General features: G+C 34.6%; 1 protein-coding gene across 3 annotated transcripts in view; it reads left to right on the top strand.

Moving 5' to 3' along the window:
* Positions 1 to 19,701, top strand: part of Usp25 (ubiquitin specific peptidase 25) — a 136,432-nt gene that overhangs the window by 7,397 nt on the left and 109,334 nt on the right. For all 3 annotated transcript variants that reach the window (XM_046430476.2, XM_046430475.2, XM_046430477.2), the window contains exon 2: positions 19,546 to 19,623. In XM_046430476.2, coding sequence (XP_046286432.1) covers positions 19,546 to 19,623 — 78 coding nt within the window. The remainder of the gene's footprint in view (positions 1 to 19,545; positions 19,624 to 19,701) is intronic.

Below are 19,701 nucleotides of genomic sequence, written 5' to 3'. Positions count from 1 at the left end.
CTTTGAACATATTAAGCAAGCATTCTGTCACTGAGTTATATATCTAGCCTTTTTATTTCATTTTGAGATAGGGTCTTCCTAATTTGCTGAGGCTGGCTTCCAACTTGCAATCCTCCTGCTTTAGTGCCTCCCCAGCAGCTCGTTTTGACTGGCATGCTACCATATCTGGCTATCATCCCTCTACTTTCATTGAGATTGTCATCATTTTGAATCCTATTTTCATTCTCCCTTTGATTTCTTAGTTATTGTATGTAGATCAATTTCTAAAGGTCTATATTTTTCATTCTAGATGTTTTAACTTCACCTTTAAAAGTTTCCCATCACAAAATCTAGAAGGTATACTTCCTTATTTCCTGCTAACAAAATTATATTTGTAACATTTTAGGCCTTTATTTTATTTGTACTTGAATTTGTATATGGTGTGAGGTAGGGATGCAATTTGATTTTTACTATACATATATCATGAAAAAAAATTCTTTTTGTTAATTTTCCTGCATTGAAAAATTAATGCTCTTGCTTACTAAATTGACATGTCTTCTTCATCTTACACAAATTTTCACATAAAATACTTCTTCTTTTCTGGGCTTTCTGTGCCATTGTTAATTTTATGAATACCAGCCTGCTGGTTTTTTTTTTTTTTCTTTCTTCTTCTTTATTTATTTTTTTAAAATTCTAGACTGTTATCACTCATTCTGTGAATATCAACTGGCTTTCATTGTTACTGCTTCATAGTAATCACTAATACTTGAAATGTAATTTCTTTGTTCCTCTTCTTCACAGTTGCCATGGCATTTTACTTTTCATTTGAAATTTTAAAATAATCTTACCAAGTTCTCTGAAAAATATTGTTTCGTTCTGGTTTGATTTTACTGGTTTCTCTGTATCAGTTTGGAATCATTAACATCATTATGCTGTTAAGTCTTTCTGTCCATGAATGGGTACACTTCTACTTTTGTTTATTTTTTCATTAATATCTCTTACATGGTTTATATGTTTACTTAAAAGATTCTTATACATCATTTGTCCTAGAGAGTTGATAATTTCTGATAACCATTTATGTGATGCTTTAAAAAATTTGTTTTATTGGCATAACCACCTTGCTAAAGTTTTACAGTACTTTTTTTCAGAGATAATTATGAATTTTTTTCGTAAGAGATCTCATGAATAGATCGTGAGATTTCCAGTTTTTGTACCTATAATTTCATTTGTCTTTCATTACCTAACAACCATTAATGAATTTTGATTAGATGTGTTGATAATGGCTATCATGCTATTACAGATTTAAAGGATAGTTCACTACTTTTGTACCTAGTGTACTTCTAAAAAGTTTACATGTGTAAGTTGTACCAACTTATAAAGTGAATTCTGTTCCTAAAGAACTAAAAGATATTGTAGTATTTTACATTTTGATGCTTGCATGTTCTGTTCTTTGGATCCTGATGACCCTTGTGACAGCTTTCACTCTGGACACCTTTTGATGGAGGGGAGATAGCTGGTTTGCTAGCCATTTCTCTGTTTTCCTGGGTACTGTAAGGACAGGCAAGGTACTCTTTTTTTTAAATTTATTTATTTATTTTTTAAGATTATCATTGTTCCTCCCTTATTTTCTTCCCCAGGCTTTCTGTCCTGATAAGGATTTCTGTCCTGAGTAAGGGTAGTACAGTGTTCTCCAATGCCATAGACTTGCCATAAGCAGTGACCTGCAGCCCAGCACTGGCCTGCCGTTTTCCTAATTATATAATCATTGATTTGTGTTATGTACCATGAACTAGATGTGGCTTGTGAAAGCCAGTTTACGAATGTCACATGTAAATATGGGCAAAGTAGCTCCTGTAAAAGTTGAATTTGTGGAAATTGAATTTAAAAAGTGATAAACCTTTTTATTATTTTGGCAGAGTTGTTTTAATTTCCAAGAATATTCTCCTTCATGATTTCTTGTTTTATATAATAATAGATGATTTTTTAGTTTTTTTTTTCTCTTTTCCCCGTAATTAACTCCACTTTTATGCATACTCTGCTTTATGTTTGGTGTTTGGGTCCTTTGAAAGTTGCTAAATATTTTAAATGTGCAGCAGTGTTTTCTTTTATCTTGTTAATATAGGTTTATATGAGAATTTCTTTCAGTGTGTGGTTTTTGTGGACTATCTTCATTGTCTGTAGTGCTTGCTAAAAGTTTATATTTCTTCTGCGCTTCATCTCAGATCTATTGTTTCAAGACTTTGAGAGTTGGACTGTAGCATTCTTTATCATTATTATTGTTATTATTTTTTATATTGGGAATTGAACCTAGAGGCAGTTTAGCACTGAACTACATCCCTAACCCTTTTTATTTTGAGACCCTTAGGACTTTGCTAAGTTGCTCAGGCTGTCATGGAACGTCCTATCTTCCTCCCTCAGCTTCCCATGACTGGGATTCTATAGGGGTGTGTGTCACTGTTCCCAGCTTGGACTATAGCATTCTTAATAAGAATTTCAGATGATTCTTCAGCATTTAAAGTTTGAGGAACACTGTTTGAAATTCATTCTTATTCTTAAAGATGAAGTTGCCTTTAGCACTTGTGTAAGTAAATTGACTGCAGGGGACTTTAGGGTTGAATTACACAATGCAGACAGTCCCTGATTTTCAGTGTGAAAGTGATATGGATTCAGTAGAAACTGTACTTTGAATTCTGATTTGGAATCTTTTTTTCCAGGGTAGGAATATGCTGTAGGGATTCTTTTAAAATTCTGGGCATTAGCAGTGGGCCACAGCTCCCAGTAAGCAACTGACCACTAAGTAGTACTTCACTGTGTATTGTGTTGATAGTGTTTTTTTTTTTTGTTTGTTTTTTGATACATGTATTCAATATATTGCATGAGATAATCAGTATTTTATTATAACACAGACTTTATGTTAGATGGTCTTGCCCTTGTAGCCTAATGTAAATGTTCTGAGCACATTTAATGTAGGCTATGCTAAGCTATGACATTGGATAGGTTAGTTTAGGCCATTGTAGGTTTTCACATACTTGGAGTTGCGCACGATTTCTTTCTTCCTTTTGTTTTTTGTATCTAGATTAATTTACTCATTAAAATAGTTTTGAGATTCAGCTATGATTCATTTCATGTATCAATAGGTTTTTTTTTTTTTTTTTTTTGTGGTGTTGGGATTGAACCCATGGCCTTATGCCTGCAAGGCAAGTACTCTGCTAACTGAGCTATATTCTTAGCCCCAATATCTTTTTTTGTTGTTGGTGCTGAGTCATATTTTATGAATATTCCCACATCTGTATATACATATACTTATCAATGAACTTCTGGGTTGTTTCTAGTTTTTTACTCTCATATAATATTGTTACATGTACGTATGTGGATTTTTGTTTGTTTTACATATACATTTGTAAACAGTTTTTTTTTTTTTTTGTGTGTGTGTGTATTGGGGATTGAACTCAGGAGCATTCAACTACTGAGCTACATCCACAGCCCCATTTTGTATTTTATTTAGAGATAGGGTCTCATTAAGTTGCTTAACGCCTGGCTTTTGCTGAGGCTGGCTTTGAACTTTTGGCTTTGATCCTCCTACCTCAGCACCCCCTCTCCCCCCACAGCCACTGGAATTACTGCTGTGCACCACTGTGCCCAGCTAAACAGGTTTTTGAGTACATATATTTACATTTTTCTTGGGCAAATCATAGGAGTAGAATTGTTCTAAGATATTGCTAAGTTACATGCAAGGTGATTGTATCATTACACATTGTCATTAATAGTATATGAGAATTCTAGATGGTCTACTTTTTTTTGGTCAAAACTTGTGTTGTCCCTCTATTATACTTTAGCCATTTAGTGAACATAATATTTGTATTCCCTTAATGACTAATGGTTTTATTTGTCTTTTCATGTGTTTAGTGACTATTTTTTGGAAACTTTTTGCTTCTCATATGTTACCCAGTTTTATGTTCTTAAAGATATGTAAAAGTAAAGTTACATATTCTGAAACTGGTAAAAATATTAAAGATTTTGCTGAAGGTAAAAACCAGGTGCTAATGTTCTTAAAATTACAGAATTTTTTCTTCAGTTTATTTTTCAAAAAACTAACACCTGATAAAAAGGGTCATTGCTGAAGAATAGGAACTGCAAAAGTGAAAACTAGGCACTCACTGAAACAGGATAGATGTGTGGGGGAGAGGTGTGGACAGAGGGTCAGGAAAATGTACCATTAGTGGCTGGAACCTCTGCTATGGTAACACTAATATGAGAACGAGTTGTACATGTACATTTCTAAAAGTTTATATGTCTGAACTCCTGTCAGAATACAGAATACAGGCTAAATCAGATGTCTCATTTGCTTGAAGTGGAGCTGCACAAACAAGTTTAGACCAGAGGTCTGGTGTTTTTTCCTTCCTCTGAGGCCTCTGAGGTAGGCCTGGGTGTCTCAGAGCCCAGAAGTCGTTCCATGAGGCCTTGGAGAAAGGCTTTGCAGCAGGGTAGGGCTGGGGAAGAGGCTGGAAAGGAAACTAGAAGCCAGTCCACCATCTCAGATTTAAAAATTCTCAGTCTTTGGAGTGAAGAAACAGCTCTGCACAGACCACCTAGGATCAGTGGGCTGCTTCGCAACACACAGATTCCAGAACTGACTTCCAGGCTTTTCCCCCAGTGGGGCAGCACTTGAAGCCACTAAGGAAACCACAAAACTGATAGTATTTCTCTTTTCTGGGTGGCATCAAAGGGAGGGCATCATTGCCCTTGAGCACGTAGAGAGCTGCGGCTAGGGAGGTGAAAGCAGCACAGGATCTGGCCTGGGTCAGCTCTGAAGGTTTGTGGTATAAGGTGGGTAGGGGGCCCAGGTGTCTGGGAATGCCAGCTTAGAGCAGCCCTCTCAAGTCCTACTGTGAGTTAGGTCCATAGACCCTGTGAACATAGGTGGGATTTGGTGTTGCTGTTGTGTTGTTCTTGACCTTCTTGGGGATGGTTTGGGCAAACTTAAGTATCTGTAGTTTTGGGGTGAAAGTAAATGGCCTCCTACACATTCCGGGCTATGTGATATGTGCTTCATTCTTTCCACAACTGGAACAGTAGACAGAGTTCTCTGAGTTTAATAATAGCCAAGGGGAGGAGGGTTACCTGCTTCAGGGACACTCCCAACCCCCACCCCCTCCAACCTTGTCTTCTTTCTTGGTGCTGTTCCTTCTTCCTTGGGCTTCTAAGGAGGATCTTCTTTGGTAGGGGAGGAAGGGGAGTAGGAGGCCATCTGGGGTACATTTGCAAAGGTACTAGAGCACACTTGTTTTTTACTCTTTGACTATTATGTATTCTTTTAAACATATTCAGATCATTTGCCAATTTCTTTACAATTTTCTTTTTTTGGGGGGTACTAGGGATTGAACCCAGGTGTGCTTAACCACTGAACCACATCCCCACTATCCCTTTTTGTCTATTTTTTATTTTTAGGCAGGGTTTTGCTAAATTGCTTAGAGTTTTGCTAAATTGCTTAGGCTGGTCTTGAACTTGTGATCCTCCTGCCTCAGTCATTAGGATTACAGGCCTGTATTACCATGCCTTGCTCATTTGCCAATTTCTTAATTGGGTAGTATATTTTCTTGCTACTGGGTTTTAGGAATTCTTTATATATTTTTTGGATCTTTTGTCAAGTATATGCAATTTGCAAATATTTTCTCCCAATGTGTGTCCTTTCTTGATTTTATTACTAGTTTCTTTGAGTTAAAAATATTTACCTGGTTATTCATTTATTTTTACAGTACTGGGATTGTGACCAGGAGCACTTTACCACTAAGCTGCATCCCTAGACCTTTTTAGTTTTTATTTGGAGGCAGTGTTTTTGCTTAATTGCTGAGGCTGCCTTCCTGAGTCCCTGGGATTATAGGTGAGCACCACCACATCTGGCCTCCATTAGAAATATTTAAATACTGATGTTTAGTTTACCATTTTATCTCCATTATGATTAATACATTAACTTAGCTTTTTTGAACCTTTTTTTTTCCTTCTAGAAGTTATAGCTTTTATATTTAAATCTGTGATCCATTTGGAATTTATTTTTGTGTGTATTCTGAGGTATAAGAATCAAAGTTTATTTATTTTATATGTACATTCAGTCATTCCAGCACCTTCTGAAAAGATGGCCCTTTCATGATTGAATTACATTGATATCTTTATGAAAGATGAACTGACCATGTATGAGTAGGTCTGTTTTTGCAGTTTGTTCTTTTCTATCCTTATGTTATACCATACTGTCTTGATGACTGTGGTTTTGAAATGGGTCTTGGAATTGGTAAGTGAAGTTCTTCAATTTTGATCTTATTAAAAAAATTGTTTTGACTGTTCTTAGTCTTTTGCATTTCTATATAAAATTCTGAAGTACTTTGGTGGGACAAAGAGGCAGCCGGGATTTTTGAGTGTGACTGTGTTTAATAGCTAAGTCAGTTTTGAGTGGATAGATGCCTTAACAATATTGTAGTCTTTTAATCCAAGAACATGCTATATTGCTCCATTTATTTAGGTTTTCTTTAATTTCTTAATATAGTTTACAGGTTTCTGCATGTTGGAGTTCATTTTTGGCTTTTTTGTTTAGTTTTAAATCCAATTGTTCTTTTCTGATACGTAGAATATAGTTGATTTTGGTTTATTAGGCTTCGTTTTGTGACGTGGAACTCAGCTGACTTATTCTTATAGTTTCTTGTTTATAACCTTGGTGCCTTTTCTTCCTTTCCTCTTCCTCGCTTTCTTTCTCTCTTTTGTTTTCTTACTTAATTTATAACCTTTCTTCATTTCCTTTTTTTTTCCTTTTTCTTTTTCTTCCTCCCTCCAGTGTGAACATGGTAAAAATATATGTCCTTGTTCTATTCCTGATTTTCTATGGAAAACATTCAGTGATTTTCTAATAAGTTTGATCTTAGACACCCCCCTCCTTTTTTTTTTTTTTTTTTTTTTTGTTTGTTTGTACCAGCTTTGAATCCAGGAGAGCTTAATCACTGAGCCACATCCCCAGCCCTGTTTTTTATTTTTTGACAGGTTCTCACTAAGTTGTTTATGGCCTCTCTCGTTGCTGAGGCTGATTTTGGACTTGTAATCCTCCTGCCTCAACCTCCTGAGCTATTGGGATTTCTGGGTGCACCACCGTGCCTGGCCACATTTTTTTTGTTTTTAAAGATGCCTTTTATTAGGTTGAAGTTTTCCTTTGTTCCTGCATTACTAATATTTTGTTAAAACTTTTCGTGTGATAGTTCATTTACACTTTTATATGTACTCCATCTTAACCATTCTACTGTTGATAAACTATTTGATTAGCTTTTTGTGTTTGAAGACTATTGTGATTCTTTTCTGTGAAATTCACATTTATTTCTCTAGTTCATTTTTCTTCCCCCTTTTGGGTTATTTACCTTTTTATTTCTGATTTGAAGAGGTTCTTTGTAGTTTAGATACTACTTGGATTAGTTTTCTTTTATTATAACAAAATACCTGAGATAATAAAGTTAATAAAAGAAGAAGGGTTTAATTTTGGAGGTCTCATACCATGGATACCTGGCTCTGTTGCTTTTGGGCCTTCATGGCAGAGCACATTGTGAAGGAAGCAGCTTACCTCTTGGAAGCCGGGAAGCCAAAAAAAAAAAAAAAAAAAAAAAGAGGAAAAAGGGTTGGAGTCTCAATATTCCTTTTGAAAGGCACATCCCTAGTAATTTAACTTCCAACTCTTAGGCTCCACCTCCTAAAGGTTCTATAACTTCCCAGTAGCACCATGGGCTGGGGACTAATCATTTAACACAGGGGCATTTGGGGACACTTATCCAAACCATAGCACTACTTTTATTTATGTTTAGCAAATATATTTTCCTATTTCTGGATGCATTTTTGTCTCTTTATGATGTTCTTTAGTTCTTAAAACTATTTATTTTTATTTTTTTATTTAGAGTCTTTTTATGTTTCCTGTGCTGGCCTCCAACTCCTGGGCTCAAGTGAGCCTCCTGTTTTAGCTTCAGATTGTTGGAACTTCTTACTTGGCACTGCACCTTTCTTAAGGAGTTCTTAGTTTCAATTTAGTCTTATATGTTACTCGTTCTCTTCATTGTTGGAACTTCCACGTCTGAATCAGAAAGATATTCTCATTTATTATCCTGATCTTTTGCTCATTTTATTTTTTTATTTTTTAATTAGTCTACTTGGATGATTTTTATGTATTGTTTGAGTAGGTGTCCAAATTTATTTCTCCCTCCTAGAGAACCAGCGATTTAATTGAACAGTTTCTCTTCTATTAACACTCCACCTGATTATAGTAATTTTTATCCTTGAGGTGGAACCATTTCAAAGGAAAAATTGTCTCCGGGTATTGTTTCTCTTGAAGTAAAATTTTTTATTATAGTTTTACTGGAACTTGCCTAAAAACAAAGTAGGCATAAATTTACTATGTTCAGTTTATTAGGCAGTAAAGCCAAACACCAACTAATAAATTAGAGGTAACTGAAGCGAAAAAAGTAGAAAAATTCAAAATAATAATGTTAATCTTAATTTGACAGAAGATGATTCAGCATTTATGACTTTAGTTAAGGAAATGAATATATGTGTCTCAGAATACTCTTGTACTATGTTATTAAAGTTTTGGGAGTAAATTTTATTGATTTTATCATCCGTACTACATCTGTGACCCTGATACTCTGTTGATAACTATTTCTTAGAGTTGTGTTCTTGGCTTTTTTGTTGGAAAAGCGTCAGAGATGTACCCCTAAGTTTTGATCATAGTTTGAAACTTTTCCTTTTATCGTTTTCCCTGTAGCTCAGTATGTCTACAGTTCTCATAGTGTGTCTCAAGAAGAGCCTTGTGCCAAATGGGTTCTGGGATTTAGTATCAAGTGGGATATACTTGCTGTAAATAAGAGCTAATGTTATAGCTTACTTTCAAGTTAGTGCCAAATAAGTATTTATTAGAATTAGTGAGTTCCTTACTTTGTGGACATATCTGAATGGCTGTGAATCAGGAGAGCCAGGTCCTGCTGTGCAGAGGATAACTTTGCAGACATCAAGAGACAGTGTGATTATACTGGAGTAGTAATTGGGTTGTAATTATTGCTATCTTCTGGAAGGTTGTTCTACTTTGTTGTGTTGAAGGTTTTAAACCTTTGAAGGCATACTGCCAGTTTTTTAGAACTTGAAGTCCCTGAGTTCAATCCCCACTACAGGAAAAAAAAAAAAGAAAAAGAAAAAGAAAACTTACTATAAACACAAAGTTGAGAGGTGGTGAGCTGTTGTCAATAAGGCCTAGTTGTTGGGCAAGAAATCGGTCAGCTTCTTCTCTTTAAGTACATACATTTAAACTGTAACTGAAAGTAGACATATTTAAACCAGTTACATATGAGTTCTCCAGCATGGTGGAATTTGGTTATTAATGTGTATATTTCTGCTTCTTTTAAACTATTCATAGTAATTATACATAACTGTAGAAGTTTTTGTTACACAGTTGTTCATGAAACAATATAACAATGTAATAAGGCTTGTTTCTTTGCCTGTACCCCCCTTCCTCCCTTCCTTTGGTCCCTTTTTCTATTCTACTGGTCTCCCTTCTATTTTCATGAGATCCCTCCATCCCAAACCTTCTCCCCCCGCTTTTTTTTCTCTCTAGCTTCCACTTGTGAAAGAAAACTAACAATTCTTGACTTTGTGGGTTTGACTTACTTGTTCCTCCTTAATTGTGTGAATTTTCTAAGATTTAGTCTAATTTTCTGCTTTTTACTTTGCAAGTTCCATCTTTTGAGAATTTTTATATTTTCTTAATCATATATGTTTATTACTGTCAAGTTTTTATATTCCATATAAATTTAATGTTATACCTTCACACTAACTATAGGTTCAGGCTCTCAGTTGCCTTTTGTACATTATCATTAGGTTTTTAGTTGGTCAGTATCATGTTCATGCATTCACTGACATTTTTTCTTTATTTTAAACAGTTTGAGAAATAAACAATACTCAAAAAGCTTATAGTTTAGTGGTAATGTGAACCCAAAATGTGCATAATAATTAGAAGTTTAAGTTAAATATTTATAGGTGGGATTAAAAAACCAAAGAACTGAAGAGGTATCCTGGAGGAGGTAATAGTTGCTGTTGGAAGGTCCATAGGCAGACTGAAGGGATCTTTCCAAACTAAGAAAGGTGTAAGAATAAGGATTTGGTGCCTTCCATTAACTGTATATAACTTTATGTGGCTGGATGTGGTCTAATTAAAAAAAAAAAAAAATCTAGTCTTTTACCTGGTTCCTGGCATAGAACTCCTAAAGCCCTTAGAAGTTACCATGTTTTATTTGCGAATGAATGACTCCTGGGAGAATAAGGAGAAGAAAGGCTCCATAGCTTCTGGATGGGGGCTGTTTGCCAGAAAAACTTAGTGTTTAGAGAGTTAGAACTTTCAACCCCACCCCAACCTGTAGGGAAAGGGTGAGCACATTGTGTTCAGTCATCAGTGGCCAGTGATTTAATAATCAATTTTTTCTTAATCAAATTGCCAATGCTTTATGTGCTCTTCATGTGCTCAGTAAATGATATTCTAGGATAAAGCTCAGCATATGTGGTTACATTTTACCTTCCTAATTGTTTTTAAGGTTTATTTTCTTAAGTATAGTATTGCATCTTTAATATTGTTAAAATACAAAAATTACTTTTAAGGAAGTTCTATAAGTTAGAGTCCAATCAGGACACACTCAAAAAATAAAAATAAAAAAACTCCAAAACTTTAGAACAGGACAGCTTAATATAAAGAAATATTAACTACTAACAGGTGACTGCCTACTAATGCATGAATAGAACTCTGGAGAATAAAAGAAAGAACATATTAGAGGGACATCCCGAAGTGCTAAGTCTTGAGATTTCATTTTTGGTAGGGAGGTTGTATTGTAACCCATTGGATGGGGGAGAAGTTTGCTAAGATGCGACAGGCTGGGACATTCCTGCCAATAGTGCATAAAAGCACTGGAAAATACAGTGGTGTAGAGCTTTGCTTTATTAAATCTAGAATTATATCTAGAAGAATGGTGTTTCTAATAGTATGTGGTATTTAATTAGCATGACCCAAAATTGTATTTTCTCTAAGAAATAGTTTGTGACATATACAGATGCTAGGAATCATAGCATTTTAATTTGAAAGTTCTAGTAAAGCATGTTTGGTTCATCAGTATAAGAAAGTTTCTTTTTGGACTGCAAATTAATTATGAGATTTTAAGTATAGACACTAGAGATACATAAAACACTTAATTGGATAAAACAGCTGTATTAGGAATCTGTTACCATCAAGAAGAAGCTAACATTTTATTTAAGGTGCAGATGTGGTAGTTCCAAAATATAATTCTATTCACAAAAATTTTTGTTTACCTACATATTTTGGAGACTATAGGTGCTCTAATTTAAAATTAGACTGTTCCAAAAGATTTTGCTGGTTGAGTTTTTGGAATAAAAATTGCATGTTCCCATAGAAACAATGTTTCTTTGTTTGGGGTTCTGATTTTGCTCCAAAATGTATTTTATTATGTATGAGCTTAGGTTATACTTGCTGTATAATAATATTTTGGGGTAGAGAATTGCATTTAGAGTTTTTATGATTCATTTCTTTTATCTGAGGAATTCAATGAGGGTCATGGACATATTGCAGAGGTGGATATAGGGTTCCTGACAGATAGTGGTAAGAGCTCTTGGGTGGGGGAGAATGCAAACCAACATTTTTTTTCAGGAGCATTTATGTCCATTTTTCTTTATTAGCAATTTGCTGTAAATTATCACATTTATTTTCTTAGGTGTTTTAATTTTTTTTACTTTTGGATTACTTGAATCCAATATTGTTTATAGCTGTAGCATTCCATGAAAACATACAGAGAGACTTCTGGAATTTAAACTTTCTGGCAATTCTAAGCCTAAATAGAAAGGGTAAAGAATAAGAAAGTATACCTTCAGATTTATGTACCCACAGAGGTATGTGACTATTTTTAATGCTAAAGTGCTATTAATTCAAAAAGGTTGAGAAAATCTTCTCCCTGTGACAGCAGAAAATATGGCATGCCTGAACTATTCATGGGATTATGATGTCAATTATTTGTGTTAAAATACATTAAAATGGACTCCAGGCTTAAAGAATCTCTGAGCAGGCAAAACTTGTTAGGCCTCATATATGACTGAAACCTTACTTAATTTGCAAACATAAGTGAAGCTTAACTTAATCTGTTTCTTATAAATGCCTATGTTCAAGAAAAACAAAGTTTAAGGTAAGTTAATCAGAAGCTTCTAACAAACTGATATAACTAGGGATTTCCCAGAAGGATAGACTAAATAAGGCAACTTTATAATTATAACCTATCAAATATTTTCTTTGTTTTATTTCTGTGTCTCTCCAGAAAAGCCTCCTCCTTGTGTTCCCTCTCTTAATCAGGAATTGATTCTTGCTCAAATAAATGCTCTAAATTTTTTATTGCTCCTCAGTTTGCCTTATTAACATTTGCTGTAGGAAATTTCTACAATACTGTGTATTCACCTTCAAGTAGGATCGCTAGTACCAGAATTAGCAAATTAAACCATCTGAAATTCTAGATTGTAGAATTTAGGAAAATATAGAAAGTAGGAAAATATAGAAAGTTTCCTTAGTAAGTGGACCCAACTTATGTATTATTCTTGAATCCAGAAGAGTAAGGAAATTAGCTTATTAGTTGTCCTGATGTATGTATGCTTCTTATTCTCACCCAATAATTGGTGCCTCTTTTCTGTGGATGAGCGCAAGCCCTGTGATCTGACTTAGTTGAGTTTACCTCTGTAAACTTTGCTATGTTAATTTATTCAGTTAATGTTGATTGAACCTGCCATGTGCCAAGTACTGCACTACATACTAGGAGTAGAGTTGTAAATGAAATAATCCTTTTCTTCTTTGGACTTACTATCATGGTCGATAACCATACTGTATTATAGTATTATAATTTGTGATTAAGTTCCAAGAAAACCTGTAACCTTAGTAGAGGGCACCTCAATGTGCAAAGACCCTTGTGTTAGAGAGGAGAATGATATTTTGTAGACCCCCCATTAAAGTTAGAGAAAAGAAGAAAACTGGGACAAAGAAGTACAAAATAAGAGATGGAAGTAGAGACTCTGGCATGCAGACCCTTAATATTTGAGGAGGGCCCAGTAAGCTATGAAAAGAATTATAATATGGAGAAATTCCTCATAGAAGTTATAGAATGTTACGTGTGAAGAGAAATAAAAGATTAAAATTACAGATTAGGGAAAAAAGCAAGCTTCAGGAAATTATTGGTTTCTTAATTATTGTATTATTATTATTGTTATCGTTATTATTAACGTTTTGCTTATAGAAGGTTAGAGGCAGATTTGGACTTAAAAAATGAAGGTGTTGTGGCTCAGAAAGACAAAACACAAAAGACATGTACTTTTACATGCTGAGAAGCCTTTAGAACCTGCCTCAGAATCCAGGTCCCTCTGATCTTTTTTCTCTTTTTCTTGATGTGGGGAGAGGCTTTCTTCAAATCTTATCTACTTGACCGGATCTGCCAGAAGAGAATTGCCCCAGTCTTCATATTGTCATTTTAACCAGAAAAGACTTAAACTCATACTGGAGAAGACTGAAGTCTGTCATCATGCCTGGACTGACTTTTGTCGCACCCCAGTGTCCTCTATTTCAGTCCCATAGAGAATCATTTATAATTCCTTGTTCTGGGGCCAGAGTTTGTTTCAGGTCATAGTGTGTTCTCCAAGCCCATTGATTTCCCCTAAAAAACATTTACTAATTCACCTGACATCCTCATTCTTTCCCCTTATTGTATAAAGGGGTGCATGTAAGGTTCTAAATCATGTTGGGCTAGGTGGGTGATCACCCACCTGTGGTTTTTCCCCCATACTGCAAATTTCTCAGGGGTGCCTTACACTGAGCTACATTCCCAGCCCTTTTTATTGTTTGAGACAGGGTCTTGCTAAGTTGCTGAGGGTCTTGCTAAATTGCTGAGGCTTTCCTTGATCTTGTGATCCTCTGCCTCAAGTGCCTGACAAAATTTTCCTCTTCTGCTAGTTAATTAATTGGTTTGCCTTTTTTTCCTAATTTAGCTTGTTTTTATCAGTTTATACTAGCAAATCTTCAGAGTAGAAGGGAAATTTCTCTTTGCCATTACAGAGGACACGGTATGTACTTGAAATTTTCTGTCAGTGAATTTTATAAATTTTTTGTGATGGTAAGGAAACATGAATTAAAGCAATTTAGTGTTGTGACCCTTTCTATTTCTTAGGGTCTCACTAAGTTACTGGGACTGGCCTCAGACTTTTAATTCTCTTGCTTCAGCCTCCTGAGCCTCTGGGATCCCAGGCATGAGCCACCAAGCCCAGCTACAATGATTGGTTGCTCACTTTAAAGTCAATAAAATGAATTAGTCCTCTCATTGATAGGTAACTTAGAAATGCCTGCCAGTTAGTACCTATCAGTGCTTTAATGTACACAATTCTGAAGTTTAAGAATGCCTTGGAATTTTCTATCAAGTTGAGTTTTTTTTCTTTATTCTTAGAAAATTTAAAAACATTTTTTTGAGGTCTTTCTAAGAGTTGCCCTTTATTTTCCCTCAAAGAGAGAAATCTTTTTCTTCCTGCTTTGTAGACTGTAGTGCTTCAGTTTTTTTTTTTTTTTGTACATTGTCTAAGTGCTTTATGTCAACAGATCAGTGGATTTTTGTATGTAGTTTTCATTTTTCACTGAATCTTTGATCATAGAGTCAAGAAAATAGGGAAGGATATGGGGCTATGAAATTTGAAAGACCTAATTTCTTTCCTGTCTCTGCATTTATTAATCTCTTGAAGTCTCTATAGCTCTAAAATGTGAGTAACTTCCTGGAGGATATGTGTGTGTCACACGCATGCGCGTGCATGAGGTTATGAGTGATATGAGATTATATACTGGAAGCCTTTAAAACAGTCCTGAACTACAGAGTGTAATAAATGCCTGTTTCTTTTCCTTGAATTAAGCCAGTAATCCACTTCATGCATCCTTAAAAAGTTATTCCAATGTTAAATATTCGGTATTTTTTACTGAAACAGATTTTAAAAAGATTCAACTTAGGTAGGATCAACTGGGGAAGAAAAGAATTTCTGTAAAACCTTCTGATTCTTAATTTATATTGAAATGCCTGTTTCCTTATCCTTGGAGTCCATAAACCGTCTTTTGCATTTAGTAGGAAGTTAAGGATGTCATTGTATAGTAAAAGTAACATTGAGGAAGGGATCTGAAGGCCATTAAGTAGTCTTGACTTAATTGCTTATTGATTTTTGTGGCATTTGCAAGTGACTGAACGAACTCCCTATAGACATTATATCTTGCCCTTCTCAGTCCAGACGTGGGAATAGGTTGAACCTACCTCCTCCTGCTTTAGTAGATAAGAAATCTGTTCAAGGAGGACTTTTGAGCACAGTAAAGGATCTCTAAATATGTGAGTGTATTGGATTGGTTTCACTGTGGATCTGAAATTGCTTGTTAAAGGGGATAATCCATATGAAGTATGTTTCTAGGTAAGAATCTGGATATTTGAAAGACTAGAATTTTGGTAAATGGGAAGGTAAAGTCTTTGAAAGACAGAAACAGTAGCTGCAGCAGCAACAACAGAAACACCATAATTTTAGGAAATGAAGACACAGGTTTTAAAAGACAGGAAAAACGCAGCAGAAGATACTAATAACAGAATTTTTCTCATTGCTCATCTCTTGTTCTCTTTCCCATTTCTTGCCAATTTAGCTCAGAGTATTTTTATTTTTTTATTTTTTGTCTGTTCCACACAGACTTCTCTGCTTCCCCAACCTTTTCATTGTTTTAGTTTCAAAGTTTTTGGAAACATAAACCAAGCTAGAGATACACTTGAATTTTTTTCCTAGTTTTCTGCTTGACCTTATAGGTAAAGATAAAACACCAAAAAACTATAACAAAATTTCAAAGACTTTGCTTCTCTACAGAAAATAATCAGAATTTTTACTGTACTCTATCAGCTAACTATTGCTATAACAGACTACCTCAAAACTCAGTTCATAGTGAAATACTATAGCATGTTCATAAATTTGCTGGTTGGCTGAGTGACTTATCTACATCTGTCTCATTTTTCCAGGGTACTGACTTATCTAACGATCTTCTTAAAGTTGCAGAAGTTCAAGAGGGTAGTCCCAATCATGCAGTTACATTTCATGTCTGCTTTTGTATGCTATCCCCTGACATGCCATTGATCAATGTCCATCTTCAGTGCTGCAGGAAATATGTCTTTATTATAAGAAAGTAAAAAGTAGCAATGGTGTAGAAGAATTGGGAGTCTTTTCTGGCTTTACATCTATGTCTACATTTTAGTCATGAATGTGTTTATATACTATTTTTATTCTACCATTTTAGCTTAATTGATTGTGTAGAGATAAGTTTCTACATAAAGTATAGATGAAATTACTTATTTTTAAAGATAAGAGAACAATCATTTTGCTGTGTTCCTAAGTTGGTATTGTCTGATGCTTTCACAAGGTTAGATTCATCACTTAAAAATCTACCTCTTGCTTAATGTAAACCATTTTTAGGTCCATCTGCATCAAAATCATATGAAGCTACTTATCTCCTGGAATCAAAAATTTTGGAGGGGTTCTTGGAATCCATATTACTAAAAAACTTATCAGTTAATTATACAGATTCAGATTTTAAAACTTGGTTCCTTAGTGGAAGAACTTTTATGTCGTTTCTATTTTTCCAGCCTTATAAATAATAGCCATCAACATTTGTACAAATGAATCATTTCCTTGAGATACTCAGTAATCTTTCCCAGATCCATGATTGAATAATTCGCAGTTAATGAAAATATTACATTGCTTAAAAAAATGTGGTTCGAATTGCTGGTAGTATTAAGATTGCAAGCAGGCTTGTACAATTCCTTAAATATGTTATATTCACTTAACTAAAAGACACTGAATTAGATAAAAAGAATTTCTGGAATATTTTTATATGTCTTTAATTTGTAACGGATATTGCCTGATACTTTCGTGATCCCATTGTTAGTTATTTAGATGAAAGTAGAGAAGTTGATAGATTTACATGGAATTTAATTTTTCTCATCTTTCAACTCTGTTAATTTTCTTTTCTTTTTTTAAAATTGTTGGTGCTAGGGATTGAAACTAAGGCCTTGGCATACTAGTCAATCAACCAACTGGGCTATATCCCAGCACAAATTTGATTTTTCCATTCCACTGTTATGATACTTTTTGGCATTTTATATGATTTTGCTTGTGTGTTTTATTATGTATTATTTAATAATCTTGGTTATCTTAACTCTAATAAGATTTTTATGGAAGTGAATTTCTTTGATGGCATGGTAGACACTGCTAATGCCTTTCCAGTATACATTTTTTTTCCCTGTCTTTTTAAGTTAACTGAGCCCTGATTTCATTTTCAAGGCAGTTTTTTTGCCTAGTTGAAAATTCATTTCCTAACCTCCTCTGCAGTTGTGCATGCCATGAAACTTTGTTCTGCTCAGGTAGCTAGGCTTTAAGTGGAAGTGTTTAGGCAAGAGCTGTTAAAGAAGGCAGGTTCAGGGCTGGGGATGTGGCTCAAGCGGTAGCGCGCTCGCCTGGCATGCGTGCGGCCCGGGTTCGATACTCAGCACCACATACCAACAAAGATGTTGTGTCCGCCGAGAACTAAAAATAAATAAAAATAAATAAATAAATAAAATAAAGCTTCAATAAAAAAAAAAAAAAAAAAAAGAAGGCAGGTTCATTTGGTAAACACCTTTTGTTCCTTGTCCTTCCGTGCATCCTACCTAGAACTTATGTAGGGTGCTGAAGGAGGACCACGTAGTGACAGACGTACTGATGAATATCACACAGAAGGATACTGGAGTGGGAAGACTGATGAGCTTGAATGCTTGATCATGTTGGGTGTCCTTATCAGTTTCTGGACTGCTGGCTGCTCGTCTTCTGATGTTAGAAAAACAAAAATCTCCAGATTTTTGAAGCTTCCATTTTGATGAGATTCTGGTACATATAGTTTCTAACTGATAATAGGATTTTTGCATATATATTTCATTTAAAGATTTAATTGAAACCTTTTAAATTAAGGATTAGTTGATGAAATCTCTCATTTCATTTTGTAGTTCCTTAAGACTTTTGATTTCTTAATGTCTATGTTATGTATATAAGTTGTGAAGTATGTATTGAAATGGATATTTTGCAATTCTGACATCAACAAATCTGAATGCAAACTGCTTAAAAACTTTTTACATTAAATATTTAAAAAACTTTTTGTAAGAGAAAAGGTGTTTGTTTACTATACTGCAATTCTCAAATTCAGGAATCTAATATTAATTCAGTGTCATTATCCAGCAGTCCTTTTTATATTTCCCCAACTGTCCAGTAATATCCCCTGTAACATTTAGTATGAGATGAGTCAGCTTCCCACGTTGTATTTTGTTTTACCAGGACTGTAGTGTCTCCTTTAATGTGGAGACTCACTCTTTGTCTTTGGTGGTATAGATATTTTTAAAGATAATAGAACAATTATTTTGTATAGTGATCCTCAGTTGGTGTTGTCTAAGGTTAGATTCATGTTACACATTTTCGTCAGGACCATCATAGTGTGTCTGTCAGGAGGCACACTAGCGTTTTGTCCTGTTATTGTTAATATTAACTTTGATTTCTTTGCTAAGGTGGTGACCATTAGGTTTTCCACTATACCCTTACTCTTCTCTCTTTGTAGTTTGTACTAAGTAAATACTCTTTTCCTCATCAGACTTTCATCCTGTAGTTTAGTATCCATTAATGATTCTTGACTGAATTAGTACTGAGGTAAAATGTAAAACATTTTCAAGAAATATTTCTGTGGATCTGAAGTCATTGTAGTCTTATTTTCCTTATTATGGTTTTGTGCTTTATTTCATGGTGCTTTTAAAAATAGTTTTAGAGAATTTGTTTAAAGAATACAAAGATGTATGAAGGGAGGAATATGGTTTTTATTTAGGGAAGGTCATTTAAGAGTTTGATAGTGGAATGATATTGATCTATTTTTGTCCCCAATAGAATATAATAGATTATATAAAATATGAAGACAACTGAAACAAATGGGGCAAATCAACTCAAGTTAGGATGTTTTATGTCAGATTGGAGAATGAAATGATCTTTATTTCCTTTAATAGAACTGTTTTAATAACCCACTTAGTGCATAGCCTGTCAAGAGCATATCTTTTCCAACATTCTAGGTGTTGATCTCAGGCTTAACCAACATGTGGATTGCTCCTTTTCTTGTTGGAGGCATAAATAAAGAGTTGAAGAATGGAACCCAAATTGTTAATTCTGTAAGACTTCTTGGAGATTAATGTAAAATTCCAATACCAGAACTACAAGAATTTAATAATGACTGTCCATTGCATGATTCATTCTTTCTAACAGAATGAAGTTAGTTCAGTTTCTCTTGAGTTCTATTCTTTTCTGCTTTTTTATTTAAATAGAAAGTCTTAAAATTTTCTTTTTGTATATTTCATACAAAAAGAAGTTCATAGTATAATGATTCTGCTTTTTTATTTTTTCTAGCACCAACAGACATTTTTGAATCAACTGAGGGAAATTACTGGGATTAACGATGCCCAGATACTGCAGCAAGCCTTGAAGGTATGGCCCTGTTTCATGACATGCAGTTGTGGAATGCCCTCATTTCTTCTGTGTACTGTGTTTGGAAGTTGTTTTTTA

This window comes from Marmota monax, unplaced genomic scaffold, assembly GCF_021218885.2.
Source record: "Marmota monax isolate L192 unplaced genomic scaffold, Marmota_monax_Labrador192_F-V1.1 WCK01_AAM20220418_F8-fsc00016, whole genome shotgun sequence".
NCBI lineage: Eukaryota > Metazoa > Chordata > Mammalia > Rodentia > Sciuridae > Marmota > Marmota monax.
This window is presented reverse-complemented; position numbering and strand designations above follow the sequence as displayed.